Source organism: Trematomus bernacchii, unplaced genomic scaffold (assembly GCF_902827165.1).
Source record: "Trematomus bernacchii unplaced genomic scaffold, fTreBer1.1, whole genome shotgun sequence".
Lineage (NCBI taxonomy): Eukaryota > Metazoa > Chordata > Actinopteri > Perciformes > Nototheniidae > Trematomus > Trematomus bernacchii.
Window position 1 is genome coordinate 157176 of NW_022987712.1, and position 19332 is coordinate 176507.

The 19332-nt window shown below is 42.0% G+C and overlaps 1 protein-coding gene across 1 annotated transcript in view; it reads right to left on the reverse strand.

Moving 5' to 3' along the window:
* Positions 1-10669: 10669 nt before the first annotated feature.
* The window catches only part of LOC117491169 (high-affinity choline transporter 1-like), a 10188-nt gene continuing 1525 nt past the window's right edge, over positions 10670-19332 (reverse strand). The window contains 7 exon segments of the mRNA XM_034141035.1: positions 10670-11677; positions 11941-12158; positions 12645-12798; positions 13212-13355; positions 14404-14552; positions 16553-16708; positions 17356-17472. Coding sequence (XP_033996926.1) covers positions 11117-11677; positions 11941-12158; positions 12645-12798; positions 13212-13355; positions 14404-14552; positions 16553-16708; positions 17356-17472 — 1499 coding nt within the window. The 3' untranslated portion in view covers positions 10670-11116.

Sequence of the window (19332 nt, forward strand, 5' to 3'; positions counted from 1 at the left end):
TCTCTGCACCTAACAAAAAACAGGCAAATTATGGCACTGTGGGCTTTCCATACTAATTAAATGAGAGACACAGCGAAAGCTGGGAACTCAAATGCTAAAGATAGCTCGGGCACAACGCCACAAGCAGAACTTTCGAAAGAGCATCATAAGGGCAACTTTATGGGAGAGGAGGCGAGAACACTGTCGTCACCAGAAAGTAGCCCGACAATAACAAGACAGCAATCAGGACAACTTAGCTGGGAGAGGGTGCGGGAACACAGCCATCACCACAAGTTGACACGAACCTGTCCGTCGAGGCTCTGCACGGCGCACCGCCGGCCACAGCTCCTGGAGGACGCGTTAACAACCCGTAGCTCCGACTATCAGTCGCGAAGCTCCCCGCGGCCAGCTGTATGCAGAGAAATCCCTCAGATCAAACGTTCAAACCTGAACGCTGTAGGCTGCAAGAATGCAGCCACAGTACTCTCGCGCAGCGAGAAGATGAAAGGAACAGATCCTCTGATGACACCGGCTGATATAGCCGGTGTCACGTGGGTCACAGGTGACTTTGTTGATATTGGTACTCGTACTGCGCATGCGCACGATGGACATATCCAGTGCTAAAAGCACCCGCCTCTGGCGGTCAGTAGGGACGAAATAGAACCAAAGACACACCTTCATACCCATATATGTGGGGAAAGGTCATGGCCTCTGGTGTGCAGGACTGGACATGTCCAGACATATTCTCCTATGGTATGGCCTAAACCCATTTTGAGGCTTCAGTACTTTTCCATTGAGTCAGGGGTCTCCTGTGCACAGCTTGCTGTGAGTGAAGACAACTGTCTCCCCTCTTTAAACAGTAACACCCCGTAGTGATACACTCTAATAGGCCTTAAACTCAACTTACCAAACCCCTTGTGTTTGTAAATACTGTGATTATAGAACAACATGAAATATAATGCATTTTCATTGTGGGTTATACAAGAATATATTTGATTATATTAACTTTCGTTTTAATTATTCAACTTAATATGGAGACCTCAACAGGTTCCAGATATATGGCAAATATACCCAAATGACCCCAGAGGTGGGTTTTGTTTTTTCTAAACCTCTCTAAAAAGCTCAAATTTCACTTGTTTTGCATCAATCTTGATACACGGTACTAATTATATGTTTTAGTACAATGGGATATACCCATAACCCCTATAGTAAATTCCTTCCAATCATCCTCTCTACCTGTTGTAATAATAATAATTGCATGTTTTCAGCTCATAGGATATGCGGGGTCGGGTCAGTTTGCGGAACGAGTTGGCAATATGTGCGGGTGGCGGGGCGGGTTCGGTATTGCACATTGCGGGTGCGGGGCGGGAGCGGGTCTTGAAAATCAGACCCGTGCAGAATTTGGCTTTCCGTCAAACACCTTGATAGCTCTCTTGTACAGCTGTTCTATTGGTTTCAGGTTTGTGGCACAAGGAAACGACCAGTTTGTCAAACAGTATTCAATATGGGATAGAATCATACAGTGGAGTAAGCATATTGTGCCTCCTATGTACAAGGTTAACATTGAAAGTGACGATGATATGTCCCAATGCGTCTCAATGTACATGTTACTCCAGCTGCATATCAGTTTACTCCACTCAAATGGCGCAAAACTCGCGTTCCATGGACAGACGTGTAATACACTCAAATTACAATAGATGGAGCTCTAGACTAATTTATAAAATTTGTAAAAAATGTTGTTAACACTCTGGGTGTGTGAGACGAGTGAACCAAAACGTAAAACCTCCGCAATTAAAACAATTTAATCGAGTTTGAGCACTAATATACCCATGTTTTGAACACTTTAGCGGGGTAAATGTGTTATCTTTTCACCCTGGTCCTGAATTAAAACAGTTCACCCGACTTTAAACACTAATGTGCCCATGATTCAGACACTTATTCATGGGTAAATGTGTTATCTTTTCACCCTGGTCCTGAATTAAAACAGTTACCCGACTTTAAACACTAATGTGCCCATGATTCAGACACTTATTCATGGGTCAATGTGTTCTCTTTTCCCCCCTGGGTGTGTGTGTGAGACAAGTGAACTGTGTCAGCCTGCAAACAAGCAGCAGTCTGCTGTCATTTGAAACATGTTCCCCAACTTTTTAACACACTTTTACCCACGTTTTGAGCACTTATTCCTGGGTCAATGTGTTCTCTTCCCCCCCTGGATGTGTGTATGTCTGCCTGGAAGTGTGATATGCTGCTTAAAGCAGTGATTCTGCTGTTTTTAGTTTATTGTACATTTAATAAATTAAATATGATTAATATGTACATTATTCTGTCTATACTGACACGTTTATGTCCATAACTCCGTATGTTTATGTCGTCCAATGTACACTGTCTAAAAACGACAATAACGAGTTAATTAAAACATTTTGGCCGCTCAAACAAACACAAATTCATAAATAAAATACAAAACAAGAATATAAACAGTTATGGTTTAGCAGTTTCATCTATCATGTACCTTGTGAGAATTGTTTCTTTATACCTTTTTTTGAATAGTTTTATGTTTGAACATCCCTTTAGCTCCTCACTCAAATTGTGGTTAGAGAAGGTGCTTCTGTGAGACGACTGAGTTACAGGATTCCGGAACGCCTGCTGGCGTCACTGAAAAAGGAGGTCGATCTGATGCTGTCCCTGGGGATCATTGAGATTTCGAAAAGCGAGTGGTGCAACCCAGTGGTCCTTGTGCCAAAGAAGGATGGCAGCCTTAGGTTTTGTATTGATTTTAGGTACCTGAACTAAATGTCTCTGTTTGATTCTTATCCAACACCAAGAATCGATGAACTGCTTGAATGGCTTGGAAAAGCCAAATACTTATACCACATTAGATTCTTTCCAAGGGTTACTGGCAGGTTCCACTGATCTGATGCGGTCCAGGGAGCTGACAGCCTTTAGGACACCGTTGGGTCTTTTCCAGTTCACGGTCATGCCATTTGGGCTGCATGGTGCTCCAGCGACTTTCCAGAGGCTTATGGATCAGGTACTTTGTGACTTATCTGGTTTTGCTGCAGCATATCTGGATGACATTGTCATTTACAGCTCCACCTGGGAGGAGCACATGGAACATCTGCACACTGTCTTGGATCGCCTCTACTCTGCGGGGCTGACTATCAATCCATCGAAGTGCGTCTTTGCCGCTGCAGAGACGGAGTACCTGGGCCACATCATTGGACGCGGTGTGATACGGCCGCGGGTCAGCAAGATTCAGGCCATCGAGTCATGTCCTGTGCCACAAACAAGGAAGCAGCTCCGATCTTTTCTGGGCATGGCAGGCTTCTACCACCGCTTTGTACCACAATTCTCTGCCAGGGCAGCTCTACTCACAGACCAGACTGGATCCCGGTCTTCAAATCAGATACAGTGGACAGAGGAGTCCATGGCAGCTTTTCACGACATCCAGGGATCATGGAGTAAGAAACCTGTTCTTTACAGTCCAAACTTTGATGAACATTTTATCTTGCAAACGGATGCCTCTGATAGGGGTCTGGGCGCTGTGCTTCTCCAGGCGTCATCCAGTGGCCTACATCAGCCGGAAACTGTTCCCCAGGGAGGTCAGGTATTCAACCGTGGAAAAGGAGGCACTGGCTATCAAATGGGCCCTCCACTCTCTCCGGTATTACCTCCTGGGTAGAGAAGTCACCCTGGAGACTGATCATAAAGCGCTTCAGTGGATGGGAAGGATGAAGGATACCAATGGAAGGATTACCCGGTGGTACCTGGCACTGCAACCATTCCCGCTTCAACATTCAGCACATCCCAGGTAAGGACAACGTCACAGCTGACTACCTCTCTCGCTGTTTCAGCGAGAGTCTTGAAGGGGGGCAGGGTGTGATGGCCACAGCCACACAGGGTAAACCAACTCCACTGCATCCTCATCTTCAGTAGTTTTGCTTCAGTTGCAGCTACAACAAAAACATGCCAATTAACACCACACATTTGCTTTAAATGGTAAACTCTTTATTTGATTGTAATCTGACATTACTTCAAACATTTTAGCACAGCTAACACAAGTATTTGTTTGTATTAATTACTTTCTTTGTCTCTTGAGTTACCAGGTCCATTGGGGGTGGTTACTTCCTGGTTCAGCAAAGGGCGTGGCAGAGCGCTGAGGACTCATAAATACTACAAGGAGCCAATTGGGACAGAGTGGGACAAACCACCTGCTTCCATGTCAAAGGGGGGATTTGGGTTTTGTCAGTGTCCTTTGTGTATTATGTGACAATTAATTATCCCTTGGTTTCAACTTGGTTTGGCCAAGCCACTATATAGGCTCCTTGGTTTTTCATTGTAGCAGGTCAGTTTGTTAAGTTAACACCTGTTATGTTTCTTTGAGGTACAACATCCCTCCAGTTTGCCACCGAACGTCCCCCATGCAGGTTTGTCATGTCGACAATACTGCTGATGATCTCAGGGGTAAAGAATACATCTAAGAGTATTCCACGTCATGAATTCTTATTTTATGCCACTCGTTATGCCATAACGCGTGGGCCCTGAAACCAAACCTCTGGCAGCAGGAATGTAGCGCGGCGTTTCCTCGTGAGAGGGAAACCAGATTTGAAAATCTTTTTGTGTATGTCTGTTTGCTAAAGAGACATTATCAAAGGACTTTGAAGTTCCAAACAATTCAAAACATCGAGGTCAAGCTGGGTCAAGATCATACATCTGTTTACCTCTAAGACACATGAAACAGCACAAATCAAAAACCAAATGCCATGAGAACACACTTAGTCTTGTCTCATTCTCACACACAATCACTCACTCACACACACACACAAAGGTCTAAGGAGGGTTAATATGTACGAGTGTGTATGAGTTGGGAATGAGGGAGTGAGGAGAGAAAAGAGAGAGAGCGAAATAGCGAAATAGAGAGAGAGAGAAAGAGATATGAGGCGAAAACTGCGACTTGCTGTAAACCAAATCTACTGTATATTGTTCTCTCTGTACACACACACTGTACATACAGACACACCACACACACACACACACACACACACATCTCTCAGCTGATACCACTCTTCCACATCCATACCAACACACCTACATCATATTAGTTGCATACATGTATTCCAATGGCTGGCAGGGCCCCATTATACAACAGGCCCAGAAACCAAGAAATTACAAGCATGTAATTCACTGTAAAATGTCACATCTGGTGATGTACAGTAAAAAGGACAAATTGAACTATTTTCCTCCAATATAAAACCCTGACATTACAAATGCATGATTATATACCGGTTTTATGGCGGAGAGAGAGTCAAAAGATGTGGGTTTATAATGGAGTGAATGGGACATTTTTGTCCACAGAGTGGCTAATGGTGAGTTTTTTTTGTTTAATCTGATTCTGTGCAAAACTAATAATCCACCAAAATAAATGTTTGTTGCCTAATCTTCAGAGGTGGGAGTAAGTCCTATCATGTGCAAGTCATGAGCAAGTCTCAAGTCTTGACCTACAAGTATCAAGCAAGTCCCAAGTCACTGTGGTGAGAGTCAAGCAAGTCAAGTCAAGTCATTGCTCAGGTCAAGTCAAAGTTCATACGAAATTCTGATGAATAAGCCCAGTTTCCGCATTTAAATCAGTTAAAAGACAGTGGTTATGAAAATGGATTTAACCCACACTATGATCTTCATTACATACACATTTGAAATCTAATTTAGACCGATGACAATCATATTAGATTCATATTAACCCTAGAACTGCAGACAATATAGCGAGGACTCAGTCCTAAAAAGGCAGAATTCCAGGTAAGAAAATCATATGGCATTTGCCATTACACATATTTAATTTAAATGTCTGTTAACACTAGAACCGCCAACAGCGTCAGCACCTACATAGATATCATGTTCAAATCATTTAATTTGTTCCTCTTCATAATTTCCTTATAAACTAAGTAGGACGATTTAAAACTCAGTTAATTGGGTTAATTTAGAAATTGCTTCAGTTTATCATCATAACAGATCAAAAAGTTCAGATTCATTTTTACAATAAATCAAGGAATGATGCACTTCTACAAACAAACACAACATAATTAAAACATTTAAACAAACTACTAAAAGTAGATGAACTACATGATTCAACAGTTTACAGTAACTTCTGATAACACAGGGGAAAGAAAAGAGGAAATAGAGCGGAAATGAGAGAGAGAGAGAAAGAGAGAGAGCGAGACAGAGAGAGCGCGAGAGAGCGAGAGAAGAGAGAGAGAGATAGAGAGAGATCGATCTAGCGATAGATAGATAGATCGAATCTCTTATTAGTCTAAGAATCTCTCTCTCTCCCTCTCTCTCTCTCTCCCTCTCTCTCTCTCTCTCCCTCTCTCTCTCTCTCTCTCTCTCTCCCTCTCCTGACAGCCCGTCAGTATCAGGGTTGGTCAAAATGAATCCCTTGGCGGTTCTAGTGTTCATTTACCGTTTTGTCTTCTCTTTGCAATGCTTAATCGATTTGAAACCAAGTCTAACGTTAGCTTAAACTTAACGTTAGCTTTCTAGCTAACACAACACATTCACGCACCTTTCTCTGTGGGTTTTTTTTGTAGTGACGAATGAAGTTGGATGTTTTGGTGGTCGTGTCACTGATCTTTATGCTGCAGACCCTGCATACCGCTGTTCCCTTCTTATTAGCGGCATCGACAACATAATCCTTGAATCCAAACTTCACTATTTGTGGAATAACGCTAGCCGCTGCCATGTTAACTGACCCTTCTGCCGTCTAGTGGGTTGCCAGGTTTGCGCGCACGGCGCTATAATCACCCAATCACGTTTTTCGAAAAAACTAAACGTAATGTCTCACTACAAAAACAAACGCAAATATTTAATTTTAAACAGTCAAGTCCTTTCAAGTCATCTGTCTCAAGCTTAAGTCAAGTCTCAAGTCATGAATACCAAGTCAAAGTCAAGTCAAGTCTTTTATCAATGTTAGTCAAGCAAGTCTCAAGTCAAAAAATATGCGACTCGAGTCAAGTCATGTGACTCGAGTCCCCACCTCTGCTAATCTTTGACATATCCAAGACTGTGATAAAAAAAAAGCCGACCCCCCCAACATTTATTATATGGAAAATAACTGCCTTTTTTTCATAGAAAACGCAAATTCATGTTTTCAAACTGGCAGTTAAAGGGTTACAATCCTGAAAATAATTTAATATTTGATATTTTTTATCAGGACTGAAGTTGATTGAAAGATTTAACCCCAAAAAGTTTTAAAAAATATTAATCTGTGATCATTTTATAGCAGTTTTTGGAAGTGGAGATTTTTGTCCCGAATGACTAATGTGTGAGTTTTTTGTTTAATCTGATTTTGTGCAAAAACTAATAATGCAAAAAAATCAATGTTGTTGCTAATCTTTGACATATCCAAGACTGTTATAAAAAAAGAGCCATTCCCCAGATATGTATTTTATGGAAAATAACTCATTTTCTCTGTTTTTATCATGAAAAACAACAGCGGTTTCATGTATTCAAAATGGCATTTAAAGGGTTAAAATCCTGAAAATGATTACATTTTTGGTATTTTTGATTAGGGCTGAAGTTGCTTTAAAGATTGAACCCAAAAAATTGGTGAAAAAAATATTTTAATATAATGTTTTTATCAAAGTCTTTTGCAGTGGACATTTTTGTCTCGAATGGTCAATAAGCGTTGTCGAATTGTTACACAGTGAATTAAAGACCGATTTGAAAAATGTAAATTGGAATTCCAAAGAAGATCGAGAAAATAGCCTTGTTACAAAAAATCAGGCCATTTGCACAAACACAACCAAAGTTATTGCAAAATGAAACGTGAAACATGACCCATATGGACAAAAACGTCCACAGTGATACCGGAGGGTTTTAAACACATGCCTTACTGCCAAGTCACGTATTTTGATACATGCTTTTCAGTGGCGGCCGGCCCATAGGGGCGCTAGGGGCGCGGCCCCCCCTCTTCCCACATTAAAAAAAAAATATATATATATATATATATATATATATATTTAAAAAATATATTTTTTATTTTTATTTTTATTTTTAATAAACAAGGTAAATGTTATATAATTGGTATCAGTAAAATGTATAATCTACAATAAAATCTCGTTTAAAATTGTGTTACGATGTTACATGTTTCCTGCCTGGCCTTGCCCGTGTATCATTACTCCCTCTCGTCTGGGCGCTATGCACAGCGCCCAGACGAGAGTGCAGCAAGTGCAGCAGAAGCCAACTGTTGCTATCTTTAAACTATGCCGCCGAAACATAATTTCAGCCAATCAGCGTAGTCAAATCTGATGGTCACAGGGCTCCTACGTGAGCGCCCGGTGCAGTCTGTGAGTTGTTTGGACTCGTATCCAAGGAGACAAAACAGGAAGCTGTCATACACTCTGGAAGCTACCATTAGCAGCTAATGAAAACTCCGTTTTTGACATAAAAATGGAATTATGGATCATCAATCATTTTTTAAAAGTGACAGACACATTGGATTAACCTATGGATTAACCTTCAGCTGCGTTTTTCTCGTTTTTGATCAGAATTGTTATTCTGCAAAAGGTGAGCATATCTCCGTGTTTTGCAACCTAAAGCTACGTCGTGTGATGTCTGTATTTGCTTCCCCTGTCGCGAGTTCTGATCGCTCAGTGATGATACTTATATTTCTAGAATCTGTGGAATCTCAGCTTGTTAGCACAGTTTATGCTGTAGAAACTATGTCCAGGACAAGGTGTTTGGAAGTTTTGGAAGATTCATAGCTAACCACACTGAAGTTATGGAGGTATTGATCAGTCTTCTCATATTTTTAAGCCTCAAATTGTCCTTCCCCCCCCCCCCCTCTAACATCACCAGAAGTCATAATTTAGGGGGTCTTTTCTCAAAAAAATGTACCCCCCGGACCCTCCTAGTATTGTTTGATCACCATTTCCACAGCCCCACCTAAAATATTTTCCACCAGCCGCCACTGATGCTTTTGATTATCACTTTCTACGAAACATTTTATTTTAAGAAGAAGAAGAAGATGAAGCTTTAGTTATCCCCCTAGGTGTTTTTACATAAATCGTTTTAACCACAGAGTACACAGGTATGTTGCACACATGCACATGCAGGCTGGTTGGGGGTTTGGTGCCTTGCTCAAGGGCACCTCGGCAGGGACTAGGAGGCGAAATAGCACCTATCCAGCTACCAGTCCATGCACCAATTTTTTTTTTTGGTCCATTTGGTACGAACTTAAAATTGTCTACAAACATCCCTTTATATTATCTTTCACTAATAACCCTTTTCCACTGAAAGGAGGTGCACTTGTGCTGGTGCCAGTTTGATAGCAGGTGGTTGATCTTTGCAAACCAGTCAGCCTTTTTTCCACCACCCAGATCCCGAGTTCATCCAAACCAGAGGCCTGTACTACGAAGCCGGATTTTCGCTTAGCCGGCTGACTTCAGGGAAAACTCGGGCTTTCCGGTCCTACGACGCTGGTCCTCTTTTTAGCGGGCTAGATCTCCATGGTAACTTATGCTGAGCGGCTAACCTCCTCGGGAGGAGGTTAGGTTGCAGGCTAAGAGATCAACTCAGTGAAAGCACCGCCTGCTGACCAATCAGAGCTCAGTGTGCGGAGTTTAAAGCTATCAAGTCATATTACAGGATAGAGGAAATACAGAAAAACTGCCGTTGCAGGAAAGACGGCCGGCAAAAATCAACTGACTGTGTGAACGTAAAGATTAATAGAATATCCCCTCCCATCTTCAGAGCAATCGGACTATTATAACATTAGCGTTAAGAAAGCTTATTTAAATATCTGCCACAACATAAGTAACCGGATCAGAGTAATATTAAGTACAGTCCGCGGCACTGTGAGTGCAGACGTCGATGTGTCCCATTATCATTCATATCATATCACATCATAATGTATCATATATTTCCTTATCTGAGTCAGCTTCTTGAGCCGTATCTGGCCGTGCAACACTCACAGTGTCACATACTGTATGCAGAAGTATTATTTTAAGCAACACATTAAGTTGACGAAACACTCGAGTCAAATTCTCCTAATTAAAGTCAGATCCACTCGTGTCTTCGACGGGGCAGTGATATCATAAACCTGTTAATGTACGCATTCAAACGCTTTTTCTTTTACCAGCTGTATTCACCTTGCAGGTGCAGCTATGTGGCTTTTATCCTGGATAAAGTGTTTAAGTCATGGATGTTTAAAGTTTAACTTCTTCATATTTGACTAATATTAAAGTTGACTTTTCATTCAGGAAGTATGACGCGCTGCGCTGTCAGTACACTTGTCCATGTTTGTGATTGGTCGAATGCTCCAAATACCACCCCTTTCATGTGAACGCGCACCTAACTAGATAGGACACGTCTGGCTTGAGCGATCCACTTGATAACCAGCGTCGTAGTACAGCTTAGCGAGAGCGCGTATGTTTTGGATTGGGCCAACCGGCTAACTCAAACATATCCAGGTTAGGAAAATCCGGCTTCGTAGTACAGGCCTCAGGACGCCACTTTCTTTTTCCAGCATCACCAGAATTATCCTTCACAACAGCAACAACAACAACAACAAGGAAGGAGTTGTGTTCCTGTTGCTGTTATTCTCCAGATTTAATTGAAAACCACTTCTGTAACCAATTCAACGTACCTTTTTCCAACTCAAGAGCAAATGAAATACTTGGAACCTTTTTCAGACGTTTTATTTGCAATTATACGCATCTCGTTTATGGCATATGGATTCAGCAAGAAAAAAGCATACATATAAAACAACGTCACTCATGGTGTCCTTAGTGTGAACTGCTTCAAAGGTTTCAAATTCACATGAGTCTTGTTTGTTTTACATCACATTGGAATAACAGTTGTACCTTACATTTACACAAACAAGCACCTCATGCACTGTGCAAAAGTGTTTAGCACAATGCCTAAGGGCTTGAAATAAACCAAAAAAATCCCAAATAAAATGTTTGTAGCCGTCCCAGGAGTTAGCACTCTATTGATCATCACTCGCAACCGCTATCTTCCCCATTGCAAGATCGAAACCCAAACCTAAAACCTATTTGTGCTTCTGATTGCCATGTTTGGGATTAGGATCAACCCCTCCACGACAAAAAGGAGGTTGCCCTTATCTTATCTTATACACACAGGAATGCTAACAGTTTGTGCTAGCAATTAGCGTTGATGCCTTTGTCTGAGAGTTGCTTCCATTCAGTTTCTCACTCTCATTATGCTCTGTAGCGCCATCTGTTGGTGTGTCTGGTTGCAATGAGTGCTGGGTTTTCACTTTAAACACATCCCACTTCTCAGGAAGATGGCCTTTGTTGAAGAGCACAGAAGTCAGGTAGGAGAACAACAAGATGGCAGCAATGGCCGACAACATGGAGATGGTTTTAACTGGAGAGTACTGGACATAAACACCGTTCTCAAGAGTGCATCCAGGGAAGTGTAGGATTGGTGCGATCCCTAGTGATGGGTCTCCACTTAGCAGTCGTACCATTATTCCCAACAACAAGCCCATAACAGCCCCGTAACTGTTGGAGATGTCGACGAAAAGGACGCAGACGAGTTGAGGGAAGAGTATGACGTAGGCGATTTCAGCTCCGATGAACCAGAACAATAAGACGCTGTTTTTCAGGTAGGAAAGCGATGAACCACTCACGCCCACGACCAACACGGAGGCTCGGATCACCCACTGGATCTCCCTGTCCGACGCCTGAAGAAGAAGAGAGGAAGAAGAACAGATAAACAGCACATTATTGAGACCTTTTTTAAATAACTATTTTATTGCTTTCATATCTCATTGATTCTTCATATTGTCTTGTTTTCTATAACATCACTCTATAATGCTCCTGTAGTCCATTCCTTTTTTTGCAAAGTACAAACTAAACTATCAAAAAAGCAAATGGTATTTAATTGTATTCTCATGTAGCTTTCTTTGTAATGTACCACACCGAAATAAGTATACATTTTCTTCACCTGGGGTCTCAGGATGTTCTTGTAAATGCTGGAGGTGAAGACAGAAGCTGCAGAAAGCAAAACGGAGTCGAGGGACGACATCGCGGCAGCGGCCACAGCTCCAATACCGATGATGGAGATGAAGGAAGGAGTGAGATGTTGGAGGCTGAGGGGCAGAACTAGAGCTGATTCCCCACGTTCATATGGAGACGGAGAACCGTACGAAGTCATGTTCCAGTCTAATGCATGGACACAGAAGAAGGAGAGAAAAAGGCTCACATTATCTGTGAGATTCTGAGACAAGCCTACTGTTATGTGAATATATATCATGTGAGGTGTTGAACAAAGTCAACTTTTCAAATTGCATTTTGCTGAAATATATCTTCTTTTCTAGCACATTTGCTAAAGCCTGCAGTCCATAAAAAGATATAAGTGTTTCGTAGTTATTCGCCGGTTCTTGTCAGGGTTTGGAAAGAGTGCGGACCCAAAAGCAGTAATAATGTAAACACAAGGCGAGCTTTTAGTAACTTAAAAGCTGGTAGAAAAATATAAAAACTGAAGAAACAGGCGAAGTCGAACAAAAGGAAAAGTAGCAAACAAAACTAGAACAAACCCGGAGGACTAGGAGGGAAGCAGGAAATCCAGAACCAAACCATAGGAAAACGACAGGTGCTTAAATACATCAGTTTTCACAGGTTCCCTCAGTATTTAGAAACAGTTGTTACCTGTGGAGGCAGCAGCTGCCCCCAAAAGTACAGAAGGAATCCCCAAAATAGGCAGGAAGAAAGCCGAAAAAAAGCAAGTGGTCTTTGCTGTCGATGTGGACGATGCCGACAAAGTCCTCTGATGAATGCACTGATATCCCAGACTCCCCAGGGCCTTAAAGTCAAAACAGTAAATTGGTTAATGTTTTTTGTATTACTAGGTGGCTGCATATGATTGCAACAAAAGGTTTCTTAACTGTTTTGTGTAGTATAATGTGTCCCTAATAACATACTAAAAGTCTACCAAAATCTGACCACTAGAAATGTGTAATTTTCAAGATTACATTTCTTGTCTCGAAAAAATTATGAAGGAGTTAGGGTATTTTAGGGAATTTTACGCCATCTTGGACACCATCTTGGACGCCATCTTGAAAAGTAGACCTTGTAGTTGTCAGATTTTGGTAGACTTTCAGTATGTTATTAAGTACAGTTGATACTACAATAATCCTTTGAAAAACCCTTTGGGTTCAAACCATATTTGCAGCTGACTATAATGTGAATTGTGTTTGTAATTATCCACTTCCTTACCATGAATAAGAAATTGTCCATCAGTATCCAGGTCTTTTTCAGCTCCGGTGATCCTATCCAGGGAGTGTGCAGGGTGTTGTTCATCAGTGTCTGACTAATGTCCGAAACGTAGGGACTCATCAAAGCAAAGGGAACACAGATCCACTGCAGAGACAGAAAAATATGTAAATAGAAAACACACAGAACTTTTAAAGACGGGAAGAGTTGTATTACTTGTGAAAAGTTTTTTTTAAAAACATGACAGTATATTTAAATTGTCGCATTAATTATTCCGTGGTTCTAATGGCTTCATCGGTCTGCGACCTCCAGCACTCACTGGATCGGTTTGCAACCGAGTGTGAAGCGGCTGGGATGAGGATCAGCACCTCCAAATCTGAGGCCATGGTTCTCAGCAGGAAACCAATGGACTGTCCAATCCAAGTAGGGAATGAGTCCTTACCCAAAGTGAAGGAGTTCAAGTATCTCGGGGTCTTGTTCTCGAGTGGGGGAACAATGAAGCGTCAGATTGGCCGGAGAAGCGGAGCGGTACTGCAGTCGCTTTATCGCACTGTTGTGACGAAAAGAGAGCTGAGCCAGAAGGCAAAGCTCTCTGTCTACCGGGCCATTTTTGTTCCTACTCTCACCTATGGTCGTGAAGGATGGGTCATTACCGAAAGAACGTGATCGCGGATACAAGCGGCCGAAATGGGTTTTCTCCGCAGGGTGGCTGGCGTCTCCCTTAGGGATAAGGTGAGAAGTTCAGTCATCTGGGAGGGACTCGGAGTAGAACCGCTGCTCCTTTGTGTTGAAAGGAGTCAGTTGAGGTGGTTCAGGCACCTAGTAGATGCCACCTGGGCGCCTCCCTAGGGAGGTGTTCCAGGCACTTCCAGCTGAGAGGAGGCCGCGGGGTAGACCTAGGACCAGGTGGAGGGATTATATCTCTTCACTGGCCTGGGAGCACCTTGGAATCCCCCAGTCAGAGCTGGTTGATTTGGCCATGAAGGGGAGTTTGGGCCTCTCTGCTGGAACTGCTACCTCCGCGACCCGACTAAAGATGAGCGGAAGAAGATGGATGGATGGATGGACAACATCCCAACTCAACTAGAATTGGTGTTTGTGGACTAATCCTATTATAGTGATATATAGTGCTACACTATTCATGCTAAACTAGGTGATGGTTAACATAATGTACATTAAAGTATAGCAAACTCACCAAGCTGATGAATAAGAGGATAAGCTGTACAATATCTGTGTAGGCCACCGAGTAGAGACCCCCCAGCAGAGTGTAGATAATGGCGACGGCAGCAGAGATCCATACGCACACACTGAAGGGAAAATCCAGGACCACACTCATAGTTCCACCTGTCAAACACATTGTATCAGGATAATGTTATAAACTGTGTTATTGGACTGTGCTAGTCAGGGATTGGTCATGACAAATGTCGTAGCAACTTAAAATCAGCTGCTGTCTAGAGAAAATGATGAGTTAGGCAAATATGCAAAGAAACACAATATCGATATAAAGTATTTTGAGTTCTTCGTTTTAATGCTTGCAAGCATGACGTCTCCACTAAAGAGAGCGTCCTGTTCTGTGTGAAACAGACCCTTCTTATAGGAAGACATCAAAGCTTATTGACATTTCAATCAACATCATGTGAGGCCAGGTGGTCTCCCCATGGCACTGTACTGTATGCAAAAACTCACACCCTACAAATAACAATGGGATATACAGATAACCCCTATAGTAAATTCCTTCCAATCATCCTCTCTTCCTGTTGTAATAATAATAATTGCATGTTTTCAGCTCATAGGATATGCGGGGTCGGGTCAGTTTGCGGAACGAGTTGGCAATATGTGCGGGTGGCGGGGCGGGTTCGGTATTGCACGTTGCGGGTGCGGGGCGGGAGCGGGTCTTGAAAATCAGACCCGTGCAGAATTTGGCTTTCCGTCAAACACCTTGATAGCTCTCTTGTACAGCTGTTCTATTGGTTTCAGGTTTGTGGCACAAGCAAACGACCAGTTTGTCAAACAGTATTCAATATGGGATAGAATCATACAGTGGAGGTATGACTTAGCAGCAATGACAGTTAAGAAAGGTCTGATTTGTTTAAAATGTTGCAAGTTGAATTTAATAGTATTGGATACTTTCTTGATATGTTTCTTAAAAGTCAAGTTCGAGTCCAGTATGACTCCAAGATACTTGAACTGGGAGACTAGTTCTATTTCTGTTCCGTTTAAAAATACTTTGGATCCTTCAATTTTGACTGGTCATGTAGTTTATGGGCAGCGTGCATTAAAGCGGCATTCAACCGTATAACAAACGTATTACATTATTTCAGAGCTCTTGCCGGCCATGAAATGAAGTCTTGAGTTTGACACCCCTGCTCTAAAGACAGACTGTGTCCTTTTTACACACTTTAAACCCCCCTGAGACTAATGTGGATTTTCTGATATTAAACTTTATAAATTAATGTTCACGAGCCTTGAGTTTGACACCCCTGCTTTACCTGAACACTATCATTAGGCGCGTTCACACCGCAGTACTTTTCCCACTTTAGTTCAGATATAGTTCCGAAATGTTGCGTTCACACCAAAAAGAGCCGGAACTAAAATGAGTTAATGAGAACCTTTTTACCCCCTTTTCCGTCCCTGCTAGAGAGCAGGTACTTTCGTGGAGAAAAAGGTTCCTATGTCTGATTGGCTGTGCGGATTGCAAACCGCAGTCCCAGCAGCTTCTACTGAAGCCAGTCCCCAACTCCGGGGACTTCCGGCCGGGGACTTCGGGTGGCAGTATACGCCGTGAAGTTGTTTGCGGCCTGCCAGTAAACCCAAAGCAGAAGAAGAAGAAGTGACGTCAGCGGATTCATTTGCCTAACCCTCCCCCAGGGATTTATTCCGGTGTGAACGCGATCTGTACTTAGTTCATGAGAACTAAAGAGTTCTCATGAACTAAGTTCTGATGAACCTTTGTGGGAAAAGTACTGCGGTGTGAAAGCGCCTCTTGTGTCTCGCTCCTCAGGTGGAGCAGCTGCAGGTCCAGCTGAAGAAGGAAAGAGCGGAGAACCTTCTGATGGAGGCTCGGGTCAGAGAGGAAATCAGCAAAGAATTCTCCGAGCTCTTCTCCGAGATGCAGAACGATTACAAGTGAGACTTTTTTTTATTAATCTGCTGGGATCAGGAATGTTTCGGGTAATAAATGTGTGTGTGTGTGTGTGTGTGTGTGTGTGTGTGTGTGTGTGTGTGTGTGTGTGTGTGTGTGTGTGTGTGTGTGTGTGTGTGTGTGTGTGTGTGTGTGTGTGTGTGTGTGTGTGTGTGTGTGTGTGTGTGTGTGTGTATAAACAGAGAGAATCTATATACCATACCTAAACCAATTAGTGTGCCTGGTAACCAGACAAAATCCAAACTAATTGAAGCCAGGGACAGTGCAGCAGTTACTACTTTTCCATACTTGGCATTGAAGGGGTCCAGCAACGTCACACAGTTTCTGTCTCTCATCGGCTTTACAAACACCAAGCCACCTTAAATTAAAGAGGACAGAAAACATCACAATTAAAGAAACGAAATATAAACATTTTCTTAGGCTGCGTTTGAAATCACCTACTAAATATTAATCAAACTGAATATGAGGTGTGAAAGAAAACCCGCCCTAAGTATGTATAATACCTTTACATACTTTTTTTTTTTTAACTATTTATATCTTTAACAACTATTTGGAAAAGAGAAATTACATTTTTATTAAATTGTGATATTTTCTTCACTTCATTTTTAAATATTACAAATCTACATTTTGTACCTATTTAATATTATCTGGCTACATTTGTTTATCCTGTCATAGGGCTGCTCAATTAATCGTATTTTAATCGCAATTACGATTATGGCTTGCAACGATTACGAAAACAACGTAATCGAAATAAAACGATTATTTATTTATTATTATATATATATATATATTGGTTTTTCAGTTGAATTATACTTAAAGTTCAGGGTAATCAACTGTTAAAAACATACTGTTCACATGTTTTTTCTCCAATAAATTGATGTTTTCAAAGTAAATGGATAATCGTTTTTAATAATCGTGATATCAATTATTGACCCAAATAATCGAGACGATCATTTTTGCCATAATCGAGCAGCCCTATCCTGTCAGATGTAATATCAAACTTACATATAATAAAAGATGAGCTGTATGCCAATAGCATCAGGATAGCCCAGGTTAGACCCATAGATGGCAGGTACACCATCTCAGCTGTGCCAACAATGAAGCCTCCTCCGACCCAGGTAGCTACGGGAGAGATTAACACACAACAATTCAATTAGTGAACAAACAACAGCTATTTCAATGGAGCTAAAATAAAACTTTATGCCAAACTAAGAAAAAGTTTGACCATATACCTGTCACGGCTGGGCGGTGGGGTGGGGGGGGGAACACCTTTCAAAATAAAACAGGAAACCAAAGACAGATCTCGAAGGGACAAAATAAAACAGGGAAAACTAATACGGATCATAACAATACCCCCTGTTTAAGATTTCAATCAGCAAAAACTTACTTTAAAGGTCACCTTTTATTGAAAATGCACTTTTTGCATCACTTTATGTCTTTTATACATAAATATGTGTCCCCGGTGTGTCAGGAGACTCACAAAGTGTCGGAAAATAAAACCCTCTCTCTTTTCCTCCGTACCCAAATCTCTAAAAACGGAGAACAACGGAGCTGATCCAGATTTGTGTCCGATATGACGTAATATCTGAAATGTGGGCGGGCTTTACACCCACAGCCCAATCAGAAACGTTGCTGTCGGAAACAATGCGCTTCGTGTTTTGGACGTAATATGGTCTTTGTTTAAATTAGCAAGCATCGCTAACACTCAGAGCTAACTTGTACTGGAGAGAATATGTGTAAAGAAGCAGGATATAAAAAGGAACTCACCTTGTGGTAAACCTGAGAGAGAAAAAGAGTTTGAGCTCCATACTGTTTCAGAACTAATCCTTCATGTGGTTTGGAACATGATATGGCGTTTAATCACGGCAGCGTTTAACTGAGTTTCTGCTGGTAGACAGCCTTCTCTTCCAACACACTCTCACTCCCTAATCGTCCAGGAGCGACGCTTGGTCAGGGTCCCGTGGCGTCCAGTTGTGACGCGCCGAGGCTCCTTCAGCTTCATAAACGGACGCAAAGAGCTTTCAACTGATTGCAATGTATTCCCATCGGCGTCGGTATTTGACGCTTAGGGAAGCACGGCATTCGTTTGTGTCGGAGGCTGTTAAAGGCAATGTGAGCGTCCATTCCCATTGGATAACGGAGAATTGTACACCCGGCCGGAAGTAAGTATTCCCCTTACTGTCGATTGATTTGACAGTGATATCTCCACTACTCATCAACTCAAAAACACCAGATTATCTTGTTAATTAAACGACATTGATAGGTTTTAGTGTACAATGCTTTTGTCACGTTTTCCCCTTCAATTCTGAGAAACAAGTCGTTTTCTATGAGTTTTGGATGGCCGAAGACATGACATTACCCACAATCCTCTGTAGCAACCATAGACTGTATAAAACAATTAAATAATACATTATTCCGAGTGTGCTTGCTTTTCTCTTTGAAAGTCATCACATAACGGCATTGTAATACACGTTTCGGCTGCATTAAATATGACATATCTGCCGTAGTTAACTCTATTTATAGAGCCCTGATGACAAGACTTCTAGACAAACAGGAACTGCCGCCAAAACTGAAAACGTGACGTGGATCTTAAATATATCAGCAATTAAACAACATCTTACATTTCTTTTCACACAATACGTCTCCTTGCAGTATCAACACTAATTCGGCTGACTTTTATATTTGATCCAATTGGTAGATAGGCTGTATTTACGCCATAACGGTGCACAGCTGATAGAAAGGGACACCTACTGGTTAAAGCAGGGGTTCCCAACCCCCGGTCCGCGGACCGGTACCGGGCCGCGGAGGTGTTATTTCATCCAGTAGCTAGTTAATCTTTCACCAGAAAACCGTTGAAAATGGCTTTTATGATGTTCCGAGGGATTCGGCGGCTCAGCCTCTTGTGCGCACAAGAATGTTACCTGTGCGCCAAGTAGGAAGAGGAGCGCACAGGAGACAACCATTCATTGATCTATGAATTAA